Here is a 16,820-nt window from a genome sequence, read left to right as displayed (position 1 = left end):
TTTTTTTTTTTTTAAGTTTTTTAATACTGAAATCTTTAATCTGACTCTTTCCACTTGACTGCTGTAACACTGGAATTTCTCAGTTGTGGGATCAATAAAGGTGTATCTTATCTTATCATATGACTCCAACCCGGTAGGTGGCGCTGATGCACTGAACCGTCGAACGCCCTAAAATCCAGAGAGGAAGAAGTAGCGTCAGAAGAGAACAGCATGATGGGATATGAGAGTCCTCCGGCGGCGCGCTGCCGCCATGTCACCTAGAGAGAAACACTTAGCGATTCTCTCTGCTTTAGGCCTAGTTAGTCTCGCTCTTTATTATATTCCTACGTTTCTTTACGCGACTTTAATTCTTGCAGTGTGTTGTATTGTGTGTTACTATCACAGCGGAGAACCGCTTCCCGCCAGGTTAGGCCTCAATCCGCGGGCTGGGCTGAACGTCCCTGCCGTGCTCCGGCGCTGGTTGTGGGGCTGGGGGGTGACCGGCGTGTCGGCAGCCGCACGGGGGAGAACGAAGAGCGGCAGAAACAAAACCGAGCTCCGGGACTCTGAGGGACACTTCAGAGAAAGACTCGTTGAACCTGGGATTTACCGGAGAGAAACCTTGACAAGTGACTCGTTTCTTTTCAGCCCCCGGGATTTCCTCATGGGGAGTTACATCGGGAAGCCCGAGAGTCCAACCGCCGACCCCGGGAGGCCAAGAGCGGGCAGAAACCCCCGAGAACAACTGCGTGAGAAACTGTCCAGACCCAACCATGCTGTCTGTACTCCAAACAGGAGGCTGTCATTTGCTGGGTACGTTCATAACCAAACCACGCTATATCAACGTCTGTCAGGAGGCGGGGAAGATAAAGGTTCAATTTCTTGGCGGGTTTTAACGTTAATTATTAACTCTTAAGCCGTTGGAAGCGTCTTTAACGGCACACTGACATAAGTAAAACTATATATAGCACCTGCCTCCTGATGGATGTTCAATACAGACACAAACGTGTAGAAATAGTGACGTTTATACTGTCAGTTCGTGACCATTGAAATGAGTTAAGACTTGGCTTCTAGTTGGTATGAAACACTCCATATTTGTTAAACATGATCACGTTTTATCTGCCTTTATTGACAACATGGTGATGTATTTTAAAAATAAGAATATAGCATGACACATTTACAGGGAAAGACCATTGACGTATTTTCATCTTTCCATCCATCTTGCTGGTATTTAGTAAGGAAACTATAACACTAACTTTTGAGAACTGGGACAATTCATTCAATTATAACTTATCAACACTCTAATGCTATTTTTGGGGTGAAATATTATTTTTAAATGTTTTATTTATGTGAAAAAAAACTCTGTATAAAATTTTGTTTTGCTTTCATTTTTTAAAACTGCCAGACTTGCCCTGTGCCAGAAAACAGCCTTGTCCAGACAAGAATTCACTACTTCAAACTAGAGATATACGATAATATCGGCAAGTCATCTGTATCGGCCGATATCAGCTTTAAAAGGAACATGCTTTTTGTTATTTTGAACAATGAATGAATATTACATACGTTGAAAAGTATTGTGTTTCATGTCTCTTTCTGTTGGTGGGCTGTCACAATAAGAGTATGTATGCATAATATGATGTTAATTCCACTACAGAAGAGACTTCATTATCACTAAAATCTGGTGGGGGAAAGGGTGGATACATTGGTGATCGGTAGAATGAATTGTTAAGAATCGGCATATCGGATATTGGCAAAAAAAAATCTAATATCTTGCATCCCTACTTAATACTATTAAAAACCTTCAGAATCTAAAACCAACAGTATGCACTGATAACATCAGTGTAAAAATGTGCTGCTATAATAAGTTATTAATTAGTAACCCTTTAAAAATGTGCCCCATTTTTTGTCAGTCCTGTCAGATTTCCACAAAAACATTATTTAATCAGACATAAAAGGGGTTAGCTATATCACAAGGACTCCTGTCTCACCTCCTGGTTTCCAAAAAGGTGTAAATGCTGCTGTTGCAGTTCTGGTGAGCTTTCTATTTGTTGATATATTCATTAAATAATATTTCTATCAGGTGTATGTCAACTGTAACAGGTCAACTCTGTACTACAGAGTTGGCTTTAGACGGGCTACAGTATAGCCCGTCTAAAGCCAAACTAAATGAAGAAAAATAAGTATTCTAATTAGAATTTAGTGAAGTCTGAGCAACTTTGAACAGTAAAATGGCTACTCACTAAAACTGCTGTGAAATTAAAAAATATATAGTTTTTTGTCAACTCCATCAGATCATACCTTTGACATCCATCATCTATGCTATTCAGGAAGAAATGTTATCACTGGGATGTTGGACCATTACAAGGTTTAATTGTCAAGACTGTGGCCTTTCAAAATATATTTTCTCAGCCTAATTGAAAAGCAAATATCAAAACCCCCTAAAAATAAGGTTTTGTCCCAGTTCTCAAGAATGGATAATAACATCTTTTATGGTTTCCTTGGTGTTTACATTGTCCCATCCTCTATCAAGACTGCAACAGATATTCAATGTCGAGCATGAAGAAATATAAAATAAGAGGAACTAAAACAAGGAAATAGAATCATATGAATAAAGAAACTGTCAGAAAGTAGACAAGGTAATATAATATCAATTACTGAAAAATAAATCCATAATAATAATAATCCATAAATCTATGTCATGTTTAACATTAGACAGTGATATATCTCCTGTTTCCAACTGCCAGCAAGACCCACTGAATTTGTTCTCTTTGATCAAAAGTTGCCATTGTAAGTGTACCTAGTCTGCCAACTAGTCAGTGTGGTACTTATCCTTTAGTCAAGTCCTGTGGCTTTGTCGTATAACAGTCCTCTAGGCTGCTGTTGGTCAAGAAAAAAGCCACAGAGTCACATAAACATGCACAACCAACAATTTCAGCGTATTGTAAGAATGCCCTCTCTGTGTTTCTCTGTTTTTGGTCCTCCAGCATTCCCCTCTCAAACCCTCTGTGGAAGTCTATCCAGCAGCAGATTGTAGTTTCAAAGGAACTTCATGTGGTCTCAGAGATGTCGACTGTCTGCCCAAAGTGATAAAATGTTTACCCAGGGCAAAACCAGTGTTTGAGTCCAACATTTCTGTAGGTTATGCTGGCCTGACATAGAGCGTGTAGTGAAGAAGAGCAGAGTGGACAGTGCTGTGTGTGGAAATGTTGAGTTTAAATGCTGTTTTCAGCCAAGCCAAACATTTTTATCATTCCTGGCAGACAGTAGGCATCTGTGGAATCACAGAAATATCTTTGAAGATGCAACCAGCTGCTGGATAACAGGTAAAACAAATCAAGCCTGGACTTTACCTCAAAGGGTTGTACAGAGAAGGCTTTGTGACTTAATCACAAATGAGGCTCTGAATGAGTTAGATTAGTGTTGTATAAAAAATGAATACACCTTTGTTGTGTATTTGGTATTGGATGCAGGTTACATGTCTTGCATCATGTTTTTGTCCCCCCCAGGGAGCCGCTCGGCACAGTGGGCAGGTTCACCATCACTCCTCAGCGTCACTACCCCCTGCAGCAGCCGGGTTTCTCATCAGTGGGAGTCCTCCCTCCTGTCAAGTGGGATGGCTTCAGGAAGAAAAATATCCTCAGCCCTCGTAACTCACCGGCTGTCCTCAGCCCCGTCACTGTGAAGATTGCCAGGCCCGACCACCACAGTTCCCCCAGGTCTCTACATTTATTCTCAGTCTGCCATCATACCAGTGTGTTTGTGATTGTGCTCACTATCTAGACGTAAACTAATGTATTTACGTTATTATATACTATTTTCAGTCTGCTGTTGTGTTTCAGATTTTAGGACGTTATTGGTTTCCATATCATGTCTGAAAGCTGCTATTTTATATGTTAAGACACGTAACACCTAGCTTTGCTAGCTTTGACTGCTGACACTTAACCATAACTTCCTTGTCGCCTGTTTTTGCTTTTAGCTTTGACCATCTGAGTTGTGCGGGGCTCCCCAGGGTCCCCGTGGACCCCTGCTCCAGAGAGAGTGTCCTCAAGGTGTTGAAGGAAAGCCGCAAGAGAGAGGTGGAGGATGAGGACAGGAGCTTCACAACTGAGCAGAAAAGCAAAAGAAGGTACAAGAGAAGACTCTGTTGCTCACATGCTCCTCCACTGGCACTGATTACCTTCTTACCGTGTGATGAACGTTGGCCTCAGTACCAAGAATATGACAAGAAGAACCACAGTAATGATCTAAGCAGGGCACACTGTTACTCACTTTCCAATCATACTTCCTGCATGGATGAATGAATATCCAGCAAAAAGCTTTACATACAGCATGCTGGCTCATTCTGTAAATGTTGCCGTCATGTCTGAATGAAGCTGTAGCGTACATTAATATCCCTCTCTACACAGAGATGGTGCTATAGAGCTGCTACGAAGTCACTTCTTTACACCTCCTTCGCAGTTTTACACAGATTCAAACAACAGCAGTAACATATTGCTCTAGTGTGTGATTTTAAGCAGCATGCTGGCATCGCGGAATTAAATGAGGCATGGGAATTTGACATGTAACCCAACAGTGTCGGCCTCTAGTGTGACACATAACATGTGTCGACAGCTCTTTATAAACTATAACGATAGCATAACATGGTAATAACAGTCGTCTCTGTTATATAGCAGCTGATCACGTCCTTTTCTCAGAGGGCAAGGAGCTCCCGGACCTCACTGTTTTTCCAATTTGTGGACATTTTCAGCTGCTGTTCTACTTTGAGTTAGCTGCTAATGGCTATCACCTACTTTTTAAATCCACTGTGGTGGATCGCACACATAACACACCGTCAAAACACTGCACCCGTGCCGTCTATGGTACCATCCTGTCGGCTGTACCCTTCACACAGAGGTCGTTTTTGAGTTGTTACTACCTCTGATGCCGGCTTTAAGGTGAGACAACTTTGTTCCCTCATTCCACGAGTGTACCGTTTGTACAAAACAACGTGGCGGCATAACAGCGCAATATTCCCGCCTTGAACAGGCAGTGTAAAAGGGGCCAATGTGACAGAATTTAGATTGTCTGAACGACCATCATTTTAACAGCTGATGAACCCAGCAATGTTACACTTTTCAGACACATAATGTCACGCATTATGTGTCTGAAAAGGGCTTTAGGGGTTTTTTTGTCAGCTTTCCTGTTACAACTTAAATCAAGACATCTCAACATAATAATATTCAAGACCTGGTTCATACATCAGACCTTTACACCTGGCATTAAAATGCGTTTAGGGTGAATAGATTGTTATGGGATAGTACTTGACCACATGAAAACACAGGTGTAAATGCAGCCAAGGACAGATTGTGATCACCTGTCGGCAAAATGTAGATTAACCCAACTCTCTAATAAGCAATTAATCTGAAATAACAGCACTGTCTTCAATAGATTACATATATATTGCTTAGCTTTATACGTAAAGATGATTTGTCCAAAATTCAGCCTTAAAATTAATTTAAAAATATCGTCAAAGATTCTTAAAAAGCGTTACGTTTATGTGGGTGAAACCGGTCGACAGCCTGTCGTATCTAGATACAATCTGGCTACAAGATGCATTTTATTCAAGGTGTAAAGTTTCAGTCAGTCAGAGTGTATACATGTGTGTAATCCATTTTTATTTCTCAAGGCGTAACGACAGCGGTGGAAGTGCACACTCTGCTTTCGAGCCTCTTTTGCCCAATGGAACACCATCACAGCTGGTCCCTAAGTGAGTTTAACTTTTCTTAAGTGACGTCATACTGTCTCATCTTGTTTTTGAGTTTTACTTACTGTGTATTTGATGCTTTGAAGGTTAGTGTGGCTGTCTAAATGTAGGTGGAAATACTTTTCTTTCCCTCCTCCAGGCCAGGAAGCCTGAAAAGAGGGATGGCGTCGCTGGCAGAGGAGTCCATCATGAAAAGGTCTCGTACTTCCTCCATCAGCTCTGGCAGTGGGGTCCATGCCCCGAGAGGAACCACAGGCTCGTGGAGAAATCCTATCCACAGCTCCTACAGCTCTACACTAGGCCTCAGCCAGGTAAAACCTACCACTGCATTAAAGTGCTCTTGGCCCTGCAGAGAGAAAGTGGAGCTGTTAAGCTTTAACTCCATGTTTACCATCACAGTGGAAGAAGCGGTCAGCACCCAGCTCCCCTCTGTCCAGCCCTGGATCATCTCGCTCTCAGACTCCAGAAGGAGCCTCCAAAAGACCCAGGTACGTCTCAGTTGTTTTTGTGCTTTTTATCCACGTTTATTTCTGATATTATCTCGGTTTGTAACTTGTGGTTTCATTACCAGAGAGGACGAGGGGCAGTCTCCCAGCTCAGCATCCTCAGCGAGGTCAGACCAGACAGCCTCTGACAAGGCACCTGTTACTTGTAAGTCTCATTTATCTCCAGTGGCTGTCCTCTTGTGTAGTAAACAAAGGACTTCCTCAGGCTTAGACGTGCAGCAGATTACGCACGGTTGTATAATACTGACAGAACATTTTAATGACTAGCTAAATTAAAAGCTACATGATTCTGCTTTGCCCCAGAGGCAGTTACAGGTCACTTTAATGGAACTGAAGTCATTACGTATCCCACATAGTCAGTTATATATATATATATCCCTTCTAAACCGAGGACCCATTTTTGTACCAAATTTTCCGATACGCGAGGTAACCTGTGTGAGACTCCTCCACTCTAAACCTGATTAAGTGCAGTGTCTCTGTGTTAAGCTGTTGACATAAGATGCAGGTCAGGCAGTGTGTTACATAAATGGATCGTTGTGTGTGTAAACTGTTGGTCACACTTTGACTGCTGTGACCAAAAGCTACTGATACACTGGTTTGACTAATAATAATTCAGATACTTAAACTTGGGGTGTACGTTTGGTCTCCTTTTTACGAATTTTTACATTTTTATTTATTTATTTATTTATTTTGAGATATGACATTTAAGAAATTACAAATACATTTCAGTGTTTCCTTTCAGGGTTCCCTCAGTCATGGGAAACCTTGAAAAGTCATGAAATTTCACAATCAAATGTTCCAGCTTTCGATTTACTGGCCCATCTACGTCCCAACCCTCATCTATGGCCATGAGCTGTGGGTAGTGACCGAGAGAATGAGATCGCAGATACAAGCAGCTGAAATTAGTTTCCTCTGTGGGGTGGCTGGGCTCAGCCATAGAGATAGGGGGAGGAGCTCAGATATCCAGAGGGAGCTCAGAGTTTGTTCAAAGGGAGCTGCTTCCCTGCATCGAAAGGGGTCAGTTTAGGTGGTTCGGGCGTCTGATCAGGATCCTCCTGGCTCGGCGCCTTCCGTTAGAGGTGTTCTGGACACATCCCACTGGTAGGAGGCCCCGGGACAGACCCTGAACACACTGGAGGGATTACATATCTCGTCTGGCCTGAGAACACCTTGGGGTCCACCAGGAGGAGCTAGAAAGTGTTGCTAGGGAGAGGGACGTTTGGGGTGCTTTGCTTGGCCTGCTGCCCCCACAACCTGGCCCCCGGATAAACGGATGAAAATGGATGGATGGATGGATTTTCCAAGCCTTGAACAGTCAGGGAATTAGTAAGAATCATTGGAAGTTTTGGAAGAGTCATGGAATTTTGTTGTGTTCAATGTGTTTGTCACTGAACTTAGCAATACCGCTATCATTTATCAAAATTGCATCGACAAGACAACATTAATTTTTTTTTTTTATTCGTTTGAAATATTTCATGCAGCAGCAGGAGCAGCCACAGTGAGCTGTTAGACGAAGGGCTGCAGGCAACACACCTCCAACTTCTTAGCAATGAAACCAACTCCTTTTTCCCTGATAAACATTATCAGGTTCTCTATTAACATCGGGTTTCAATTAAAAAATGCCAATTTGGTGCCAGCGCTTTGACACAAAATTCTCCCCCAACATCTTGTCAGTCATCTCTACTTACTCTTGTGACAAGTGAAATCTGACTTCGGGCTGCTCCTCTGTGCTGCTGCTGCTGTAGAGAGCAGACACATTCAGTTTCCATCCAACTAAATATTGATATTGAAAAAACACCAAACGACGGTGGGGGCAGTGGAGCGTATCAGAAAAGTGCATCCCTGCATGAAGCTGAGTTGGTTGTATAGAGGTAGACACACACTGTGTATTTCTTTTTCCGTTGGATTTAATTTTATTGTCCATTATGTAATTATGTTGCAGCCAAACTGACTCCAGTCCCCAAGGTCCCAGTTCCTACCTCAACAGACTCTACTGGTAGTGGTGGAAAGAGAAAACGCAAGATCCAGCTGGTGTCCAGCCACCGGGACGATCAAATCTCTCTGGTGAGGTGGTGGGGCGGGGCCACATTTTCAGACTTCACGCTTTCAGAAACCTTTGTTTATATGGTCATGTGTTACAGTGACCTCGCTTTCTCTATTTAACTCTTGGTGCTTGTTGATTTGCAGCCTCCGCCTCCAGAGCTGGGCTACACCATCACTGTGAAAGACCTGGATGAAGAGAAAAAGGCTGCCATCAGCAAGATCCAGAAGGTCCTGGAAACGCCCGGTGAGTGGAAGCATCCACAGGAAAACAACTCTTCTTTAAATTCAACACTAATTGGTTCATGCTGCACTGTACAGACTCAAACACTTGAAGAATGACAAGCTGGCCTTCATCGTTAATCTAACCTTGAAATAATATCAACTCAAGACTCAAAAGTCCAATTCCTTGAGTATTACAGCTGTACAGTAATTTTAATCATCCAAATAGTGAAGCAGCTTTTCATCTCTGCTTCCTTGTTTCTGAGATGTTACAGTGATTTCTCTTTGAGGTTGTGTGTCAGGATCATTAGACTAGACCAGACTCGTGTGGCTGCCAGCCTGACCTCTGACGTTCCTGTCGATGTGTCCTTGTTTAGCTCCAGAGCCGGAGAAGTCTGTTTCTCCGCCAGCCACCACCTCCACCCAGCCTGGCTCCTCTGCCAGCTCTACCACCACCACCACCCTGAGCAGCCTCCTGGCCGCTCCTCTGCCCACAGCCTCGTCCAGCCCTGCCATCCCAGTCATCAACCTGGACCCCAGCCCCGGCAGCAGCGTCAGCACAGCACCTGCAGCCTACAACCCACTGCTGGAGGCTCTGAAAGTGAAGATCAGCTCTCCTAATAGCTCCACAGCTGCTGTCAACACAAGTGCAGGTACGATCACTGAACTGAGGATGTTCTCAGGGAAGTTTTGAATTCATCTTTGCAATATAAACATAAATAATTTTTTATTTTTATTCCCCCCCCCCCCCAAGTTTTAACTGTTATCACAACTAAATGTTATCACAACTAAAATGTTCATATCCATCAATATCGATAATTATCATGCTAAAAAAGTCGAATCATAACTTCTTTGCTGTTTTAAAGGCTGATTTTTGCTCCGGACTGAAAGTTGAAGAAACCACAAAGTTTATTTTGGTTTAAACTAATATTTATTGTCAGAACATGACAAGATTTGCCAAATAGCAGAACATTTCACAAATCTGAGGAAGATTCAGAACAATTGTCATCAAAATAATTTCAATAAATAACACAATAATCACTATAACTCGCAGCATTCACAGACAAACACTTGTCTTTATCTGGACACATTTTCTCCACAAGTACAACATGCTAGCATTATTAGCACAAGCCTATGGCATTTTACATTGTATAAATTAGCCTAGCAACAAATGGAGAATTCCTCTGCTCATATAAAGCCAGGATAAATCCCAGTCCCCTAAGGACAACACAACACAAGACTTAAAATGCTATATTGTGCAGAGGCGTTGTCTTCACAATTTGTTATCTGTGAAATATAAGTAAATATGATAGATGTATCATGACATGTATTTATCATCCAGATCTTATTTGTTTTGTGTCTGTAGTGTCTGCATCAACCACACCGGTTCAACCCAGTGGCTTAACCCTGAATGTTTCGACCCCAGTGGTTCCACCACAGCTCCCTCCTGCCTCCCAGTCTCAGTCCTCCTCTGCTGGTGTGGAGCAGCCTTCTGCCTTCACTCAGGTGCTGAGTCAGGTGTCCAAGGCTTCCAGCAACCCTCTGCCTACAGCAGGACCAACCCTGTTTGGATTGACGAGTCAGATCAGCACCCCCACTGCTTCTTCAGCCTCTAACCCGGTCACTACTGCTGCGACTGCCCCGGCCAGTAGCTCAGAGTCGGTCAGTAACGCCAACCCTCTGCTGGCTTCAGGGTTCAAGCCCATTTTTTCCGTCACCACCACCTCATCGGCTACATCGGCATCAGAGAGCAAACCTCCTGTCCAAAATTTCAAGCCCATCTTTGGAGCTGCCACTGCAGCTACTGGCTTTGGACAGCCTCCGCCCTACACGGCTGCCAACCCTGACTCTACGGTTTCCTCAAGTACTACATCTTCAATGTTTGGTGGATCAGCAAGCAGCACCACCGTTACCCCATCTGTTTTTCCTGGCATGACCACCACTGGTACAGCCTCCACCAGCTCCATCACAGCCACACAGTCTGCAGCTGAGCCAGCCATCAAATCCCTCTTTGGAAACTGGTCAGCACCATCCACAACAAGTACCAGCTCAGCCACAGCGCAGGCCCCCAGTACAGGGAGCACATTTCAGTTTGGAACTGCTACCACCACTACTGCAGCTGCCCCCGCTGCTGCAACCACAACCTCCAGCAACAGCAACTTCACGTTTGGTGCCACACAGCCAGACCCTCAAGCAGCCAACCAGAAGGTATTCGCCTTTGGTCAGGCAGCACCCAGCCAGAATGCAACCACTGCTTCATTCGGAGGCTTTGCCATGGCCAACACAGCCTCCACCGCTGCTGCCGCCACCACCCAGTCCACCTTCACCTTTGGAAAGTCGTCATTTCAAGCACCAGCGGCACAGTCAACCTTTGGCTCCTCTTCGGCACCGGCAGCACAGACCACCTTTGGCTCCTCAGCGGCACCGGCGACGCAGCCAACATTTGGCTCCTCTTCGGCACCGGCAGCACAGACAACCTTTGGCTCCTCAGCGGCACCGGCAGCACAGACGACCTTCGGCTCCTCGGCGGCACCGGCAGCACAGACAACCTTTGGCTCCTCAGTGGCACCAGCAGTACAGACAACCTTTGGTTCCTCAGTGGCACCGGCAACACAGCCGACGTTTGGCTCCTCTTCGGCAACGGCGGCAACGGCGACCTTTGGAGCCTCAGCAGCACCACCAAAACCATTCACCTTTGGAAGCAGCGGGGGAGCATCATCTACACCTGCCTCTAACACTGCCCCAACCCCTTTCGCTTTTGGTTCAGCTGCTGTCACCACAGCAACCACTTTTGGGACCCCAGCTAAACCGGCATTTGGAGCCAGCTCCACTGGTTTTGCTTTTGGTGGCACCACCGCTCCCTCAGCTGCACCACCAACCTTTGGTGCAGCAACCCAGACTCAGAGCTCCTCCTCAGCCACCTTCACATTTGGCAGTGCTGCTCCTCAGCCAGCTCCTGCCGGCCCTTCTCAGTCAGCACCCGGTGGATTTAACTTTGGTGCTGGTATGCCATGCCCCCAGTTTGGAACACCAGTCTCCAATAATCCTGCACCACAGATGGGAAGCTTCAACTTTGGGGCTGCTGCTACTGACAAACCAGCTTTCGGTAAGGAATAAAGACAGATTTGTTTTGCTTTGTTATGTTGTAACCCAAGCTACGGTGGGATTTCTGAAAGAGTCACAAGTACTGCATTGGCTTTAACAGTTATTCAGACTTGATAGAGGATGACATTTTTAGACAACATCAAAAATCCCTGTTTACAAAAAGCCTGCATGTTCTAGTCAGTTGCTCTTCAGACATATTATTTTATTGTTTAACCATGGTTGGGAATATTTCTCATGATCTTATTCCAGTTCTTTGTTTCACAGTTTGATTGACGATAAATTCTGGAGTCAATAGAAAGAAAAGATGGCACTATTTTTAAGCTCCTACTTCAGTAGGCTTTGTCAAATCATTCACTCGTGATTTTAGTCCATTTGATTGCGTAATAGAGCATAACTGGCAGATGAGCGACCTGCTCTTGATATAGGTAAAAACAAATCAGAGACAGATACGTGAGAGTACCGAGCCTTTTATTTGGAAACATGTTCAACTCTTTTGACTGAATGAGAATCATGAAACGATATGAATGAGAAATCTCTGAGTAATACTTCCTCATTTAAAACTACAAACTCTTGATTCAAAAATTTTGAAAAAAGGAGATGGGGAAATTGACACCCCTCCTCATCTAAACCTCTGTATCGACACAAGTATGCTTTGCTGGTCTCTGTGGCTTGTTTTATAGTACTCTACAAGGGTTTCTTTCCCAGTAAAGCTCAGTGGTTTAGCCCCAGTCAGTTGTTCAGTTTAATTGAGTTGTGTGCTTCTTTCTCTGCAGGGACGTCGACCCCATCCTTCGGCCAGGGTGCTGCTGCAGGTCCAAATCCCTTTGGAAGTCCTGCAACTCCAGTCCAAGGCTTCAACTCTGTTCCCTTTGGTGGGTCATTATGCTGTTTTTAAAAGGCAATGATGAGTAGTAGCAGTTAGATGAAGAGCTGCAGACTCCCAACGACCCACTTAAGATGTCTTTGGCTGTATGATTTCTTAAATTGCAAAAACACCCTGTGTTTTTTCACTGGTAACGTTCTGCCGCTAGTAAGCTTGTGCCGATTTCCGTTTTAACCGGTTAGGTCCGGTATAAGAGCTCCACCCGGTTTAATTCACGTCAACTGGATAAACTGGAGGAGGGGGAAAAAAAAGCTTTTCATATCAGTGGCATGTCAAGGGACAACTTATCTTGCATTGTAGCATGCATTATGACAACTTAATAAGGTTTATGTTTGTTTATAAATTAAGTGGAGGAGCCTACAAGTGTTTTGTTTAGTTTGTTTCAGAGGCTTCAGAGGGACTCCCAACTCCGCTCAGCTCAGCTGTCTGCTGCTGCTGCAAGAGATCAAATTTCATTGGGGGCGGGGAAAAGTGCGAGGGAGTCAGCAGTCATTCAGTTTGTTGCCCTAGTAACCCATTTCCACTGAAGAAGTTCCTGGTACTATTTGGGGGGCTGGAACTACTGCAGGAACGTCCGCCCTCTTAACCGCCATGTCTCCACTGAGAGAGCGGAGTCGGAGGAAGGTTCCTTGGTGTCCTTCTGCGTCTTCTTCTTCTTCTTGTGTAACCTAAACTTGTGTGTATTTGCTGTTTATACAGCATTACCGCCACCTAGTGGATTGGAAGCACATTACACCTATAATGGGCTTTTATTGGGAAATATAGCTCAAATGCGACCCCCAGTGGTAAAATTAGGTATATATTCGATATATTGGTTCGATTAGATATTTGGCTTTAAATCAAACTGGTTGGAAAATTTTCAAACCGGCACAAGCCTAGCCGCTAGCCTAAAAGTAGTTACGGGATGGGACTTGAGGTGTACGAGTACGAGAACTGCAAGGACAGGGAATGAGACAGTTTCAAGATGAGGCGAAAGATGTGACCAGATAATCATAATAGTACAACACAGTGAGGATACAGACATTTCATACACCAGACATATATAATGTGGACCTGGCAGATGCGCATTTAACCTGTGTTGGATCTGTTTAAATGAGTCAACTGTCACTCTTGTAGAGTCTGCATAATCCACTTGCATGAATGCAACCCCCAATAACGTTGCATGCTTAATGAAAATGGTCGCATTTTGGTCAAAGTTTAGAGCCCAGGGATGAGTGTTTTGAGCTGTTGCTGCTACATGTTATCGAAACATTTGTTGCTGTGATGTTGAACCCTCATAAAGTGTTTGATCCATAACCTTGAATGATTATAATTACTAGTCAAAGAGCCTTCAGTTTGAACCCCATGTTGAGTCAAAGCATTGCATGTTTTTGCATCATTGTTGGCAGAACTGATTTTAAAATGATGTAACCGCACAGCTAACTGCAACAGAGAGGAAGAGAAGTGATCTGTAGATGAGAGAAAAGTAGAGAAGCTGTTACTTTGAACGTTTGGGTGCAGCCCCGCTTAAAGGTCTCAACTAAAACATATTTTCGTGAAAATTAAGGCTGTTAAGTGATTAAAAAAATACATGCTCTGTGAATAATTAATTAGAATTAATTGCATATGTTAATTTTTGCTGCGAAAGTATTTGAATATTTCAATTCAAATTAATTTTTGCTGATTTGTGTCGTAGTGAAGCTGCTGGATTTTGGACACAGTTGTCCCCCTGTCCTCTACCACCCAAATTGGTCTGCTAGTGCTAGCATCAGAGGCTGTGCCAGCTCAGACCACCGGGTTCACTGCTAAATGTTTTTTGTTGAGGTGATATTTCAGGCTTCAAGTTCTCTGATGGTACGAAAATTCTTTATTGCTGAAACTGCCAAGAACACTGCTCCTATCAACAGTTCCATCTGGGTGATGTAAATGTTCTATTCATGGGGCAGAGCAGCGTTGTCTCATCTGCCTAGATCATGTGACAAAGCCACTGTGGCCTTCAGTGACACACTGGGTCAAAGGGCACCAAGGAGGCGTTATTTTTTTTAGCACATTATTTTTTTCTGTGAATAATTAATTGAAATTAGTGCATTATTTTGACAGCCCTAGTGAAAATGTTAGAAGTAAAAAACAAAAAAAGGTCGACGCTTAGAAAATGACACTGTGTGTTTTCATCATCAGGGTCTCCAGCGACTCCCTCCTTCTCAATCGGAGCTGGATCGAAGCCAACTGGAGCACGCCAGAGGCTGCAGGCGCGGAGGCAACACAACAGGAAGAAGTAACCTGCTACATGTGTCCAGCACCACTTTCAGAGGACTTCAGCTGTTGCTGCTGTTGCTGCTATGGTTAATCTGGCTAACATCGCTCCATTCCAAGACCGACACCCCCCAAACCAGGCCGCCACCATGCCCTCTGCTTCCTTCCCCTCCTCCAGTGGGTTGTGCTGGCCCGAAACATTGTGCTTGCAGAGGAGTTCGAAAGAGCACTCCAGCTTGCTGAGTTAACGCTGCCTGGATGACTACATGACCCAGTGAGGGAATGTAGCAGTGAGGAGACAGAATCCATAATGATGTACTATACTTGAGGAGAGAAGACGAGTGATAGTTTGATTCTGAACAAAAGCATATCCAAAGTTCTCTTTTCCTTTACAGTCTGTGGACACTCCCATTGGTTCGTCTTAAGGAGAAAGTCGAGTCCGGCAGAGACATGGAGCCTCGGCTCAAACATTTATTTTTTTACGTGAAGCGCTAACTGGTTTGTATGTTACAGAATATTTGAGTACATTATCTGAACGAGTCTGAATAGGGTGACATGCACAGTTGATTCAGATAAGGTACACAACACTGCAGTGTAAATGTAAAGTTATGAGATGTTTGCATTTTAAATTATTTTTTTAATTGGCTCTCTGACCCTGTAAATGAATGATGTGTTTCTGCACTTAAAGGGCGACTTAGTAGATGTCTTAATGTAGTTAGTGCAGACCCTCGTGTTCTTGTTTCATACTCTTTGTCATTGCAAGCATTCCCAGAGTCCTCCTGTGGACGGCCTTTTGTTTTTTTGTTTCTTTTTGTTATTCACAGTGATTGCCAACAGTGATGTAATTAGCAGGTCAGCATGTAATTAGGATGACTCCTCTTAACCTGTGCTGACAAAACCAAAGCCAATTCTTCAACTTCATGCCTGTGAAAAGAATCTGTGATCTTTATCTTTAAATCCTGAGATGTGTTTGTTTGTGCCAGACTACCTCTCTTTACTCCAGGCACTGAATCCATGTTACTTCACTGAACAAATAAATCTGACAGGATCAACTAGATCAATTTAGATTTTACCTTCAACTACTGTTAAGACAGATGTACCTTTAATAAATTCATTAAGTTTTTAAACATCTGCACACCAACACATCATCCCCACTACTGGAATATCTCTAGATTACACCACATTAACACAACATCAGATTTACTAAAATTACAATCCCTTATCTTGGTTGTTAGAGAAGTTGTCTATGATGCAGGGATCTCTGTCGTCTCTCATGTCTCTTACTCACACCAAGAGTTGAAGAATTTTGTCAAACAAACATGACAGTAAACCTGATGTCGGCATTTTATCAAAAGGATTTGTGTTCTCAGTCATAACCACCTCTTCTTGTGAAAAGTGAGCAGTATCTGATGCAATTTTTTTTTTGATGGTTAATTTTGGATTAATAAAAACTGAATTTTGGACATGGATGTTCCAACAAGAACACATTTTAACCCTTCAATGTCCCATTCTTGTACTTTTCTCCTGTGAAAACATGTGACCAGGGCATTGATGTGACTGTTATCAGGGTGTCTGCAAGTCCTTAAAAACTCTGAAAATGTCTTGATTCAATTTTAAAATCATTAGGCCTTAAAAGTCATTAAATAGTCTTAAATTTGAGTTTGTGACACCTTAATTGCTGGAAACATTTATTCTAATTTAAAGGCATACTATGCAGGATGCAAAAACTATGTAGAGATTCGAACAGAAGTCGTCTCTCTCAGTAGTCATGTATGACCCCCTCTGTGTGTGGTAATGTATTTATCTATGGAGACTGCCCTCTCCCTGGATCTTTTTATTTTCTTCTTACGTTCTGTGTTTGGGATGTTTATGAGGATGGGGCTTTATAAAAACGTTACGCTCAGGTGCCAGACCGTAAGCAGCGGGCATGCGAGAGACACAATGCTGAAAAATGTCAATAAAAGGTCCGAAAAATATTTTTTAGATGTTCGAAAAAATATTGATAAAATGTCCCTCCCAAAAAAGTTAATAAATGCCTGGAAAAATGTTGATAAAATGTCAGAAAATATTACTAAAATGTCAGAAAAAGTGTTAATGAAATGTCTGAAAA

The 16,820-nt window shown here is 43.3% G+C and overlaps 1 protein-coding gene across 1 annotated transcript; it reads left to right on the top strand.

Moving 5' to 3' along the window:
- The first annotated feature begins 190 nt into the window (after positions 1-190).
- On the top strand, positions 191-16,173 carry pom121 (POM121 transmembrane nucleoporin). Its single transcript, XM_049592189.1, has 13 exons — positions 191-792; positions 3,486-3,695; positions 3,956-4,105; positions 5,645-5,725; positions 5,862-6,033; positions 6,122-6,210; positions 6,294-6,373; positions 8,171-8,292; positions 8,416-8,515; positions 8,868-9,143; positions 9,857-11,596; positions 12,369-12,467; positions 14,636-16,173. The coding sequence occupies exons 1-13, from the start codon at positions 221-223 to the stop codon at positions 14,734-14,736; spliced, it is 3,792 nt and encodes a 1,263-aa protein (XP_049448146.1). The 5' UTR covers positions 191-220; the 3' UTR covers positions 14,737-16,173.
- The last annotated feature ends 647 nt before the right edge of the window (positions 16,174-16,820 follow it).

This window comes from Epinephelus fuscoguttatus, linkage group LG12, assembly GCF_011397635.1.
Source record: "Epinephelus fuscoguttatus linkage group LG12, E.fuscoguttatus.final_Chr_v1".
In the NCBI taxonomy this organism is placed as follows: domain Eukaryota; kingdom Metazoa; phylum Chordata; class Actinopteri; order Perciformes; family Serranidae; genus Epinephelus; species Epinephelus fuscoguttatus.
This window is presented reverse-complemented; position numbering and strand designations above follow the sequence as displayed.

Bases quoted from the DNA above. Each gene is read 5' to 3' on its own strand.
- pom121 (XM_049592189.1), top strand. From the start codon at position 221: ATGAGAGTCCTCCGGCGGCGCGCTGCCGCCATGTCACCTAGAGAGAAA. The intron at 4,106-5,644 runs GTACAAGAGAAG...TTATTTCTCAAG, and splicing joins GAGCAGAAAAGCAAAAGAAG to GCGTAACGACAGCGGTGGAA. The intron at 6,374-8,170 runs GTAAGTCTCATT...ATTATGTTGCAG, and splicing joins TGACAAGGCACCTGTTACTT to CCAAACTGACTCCAGTCCCC.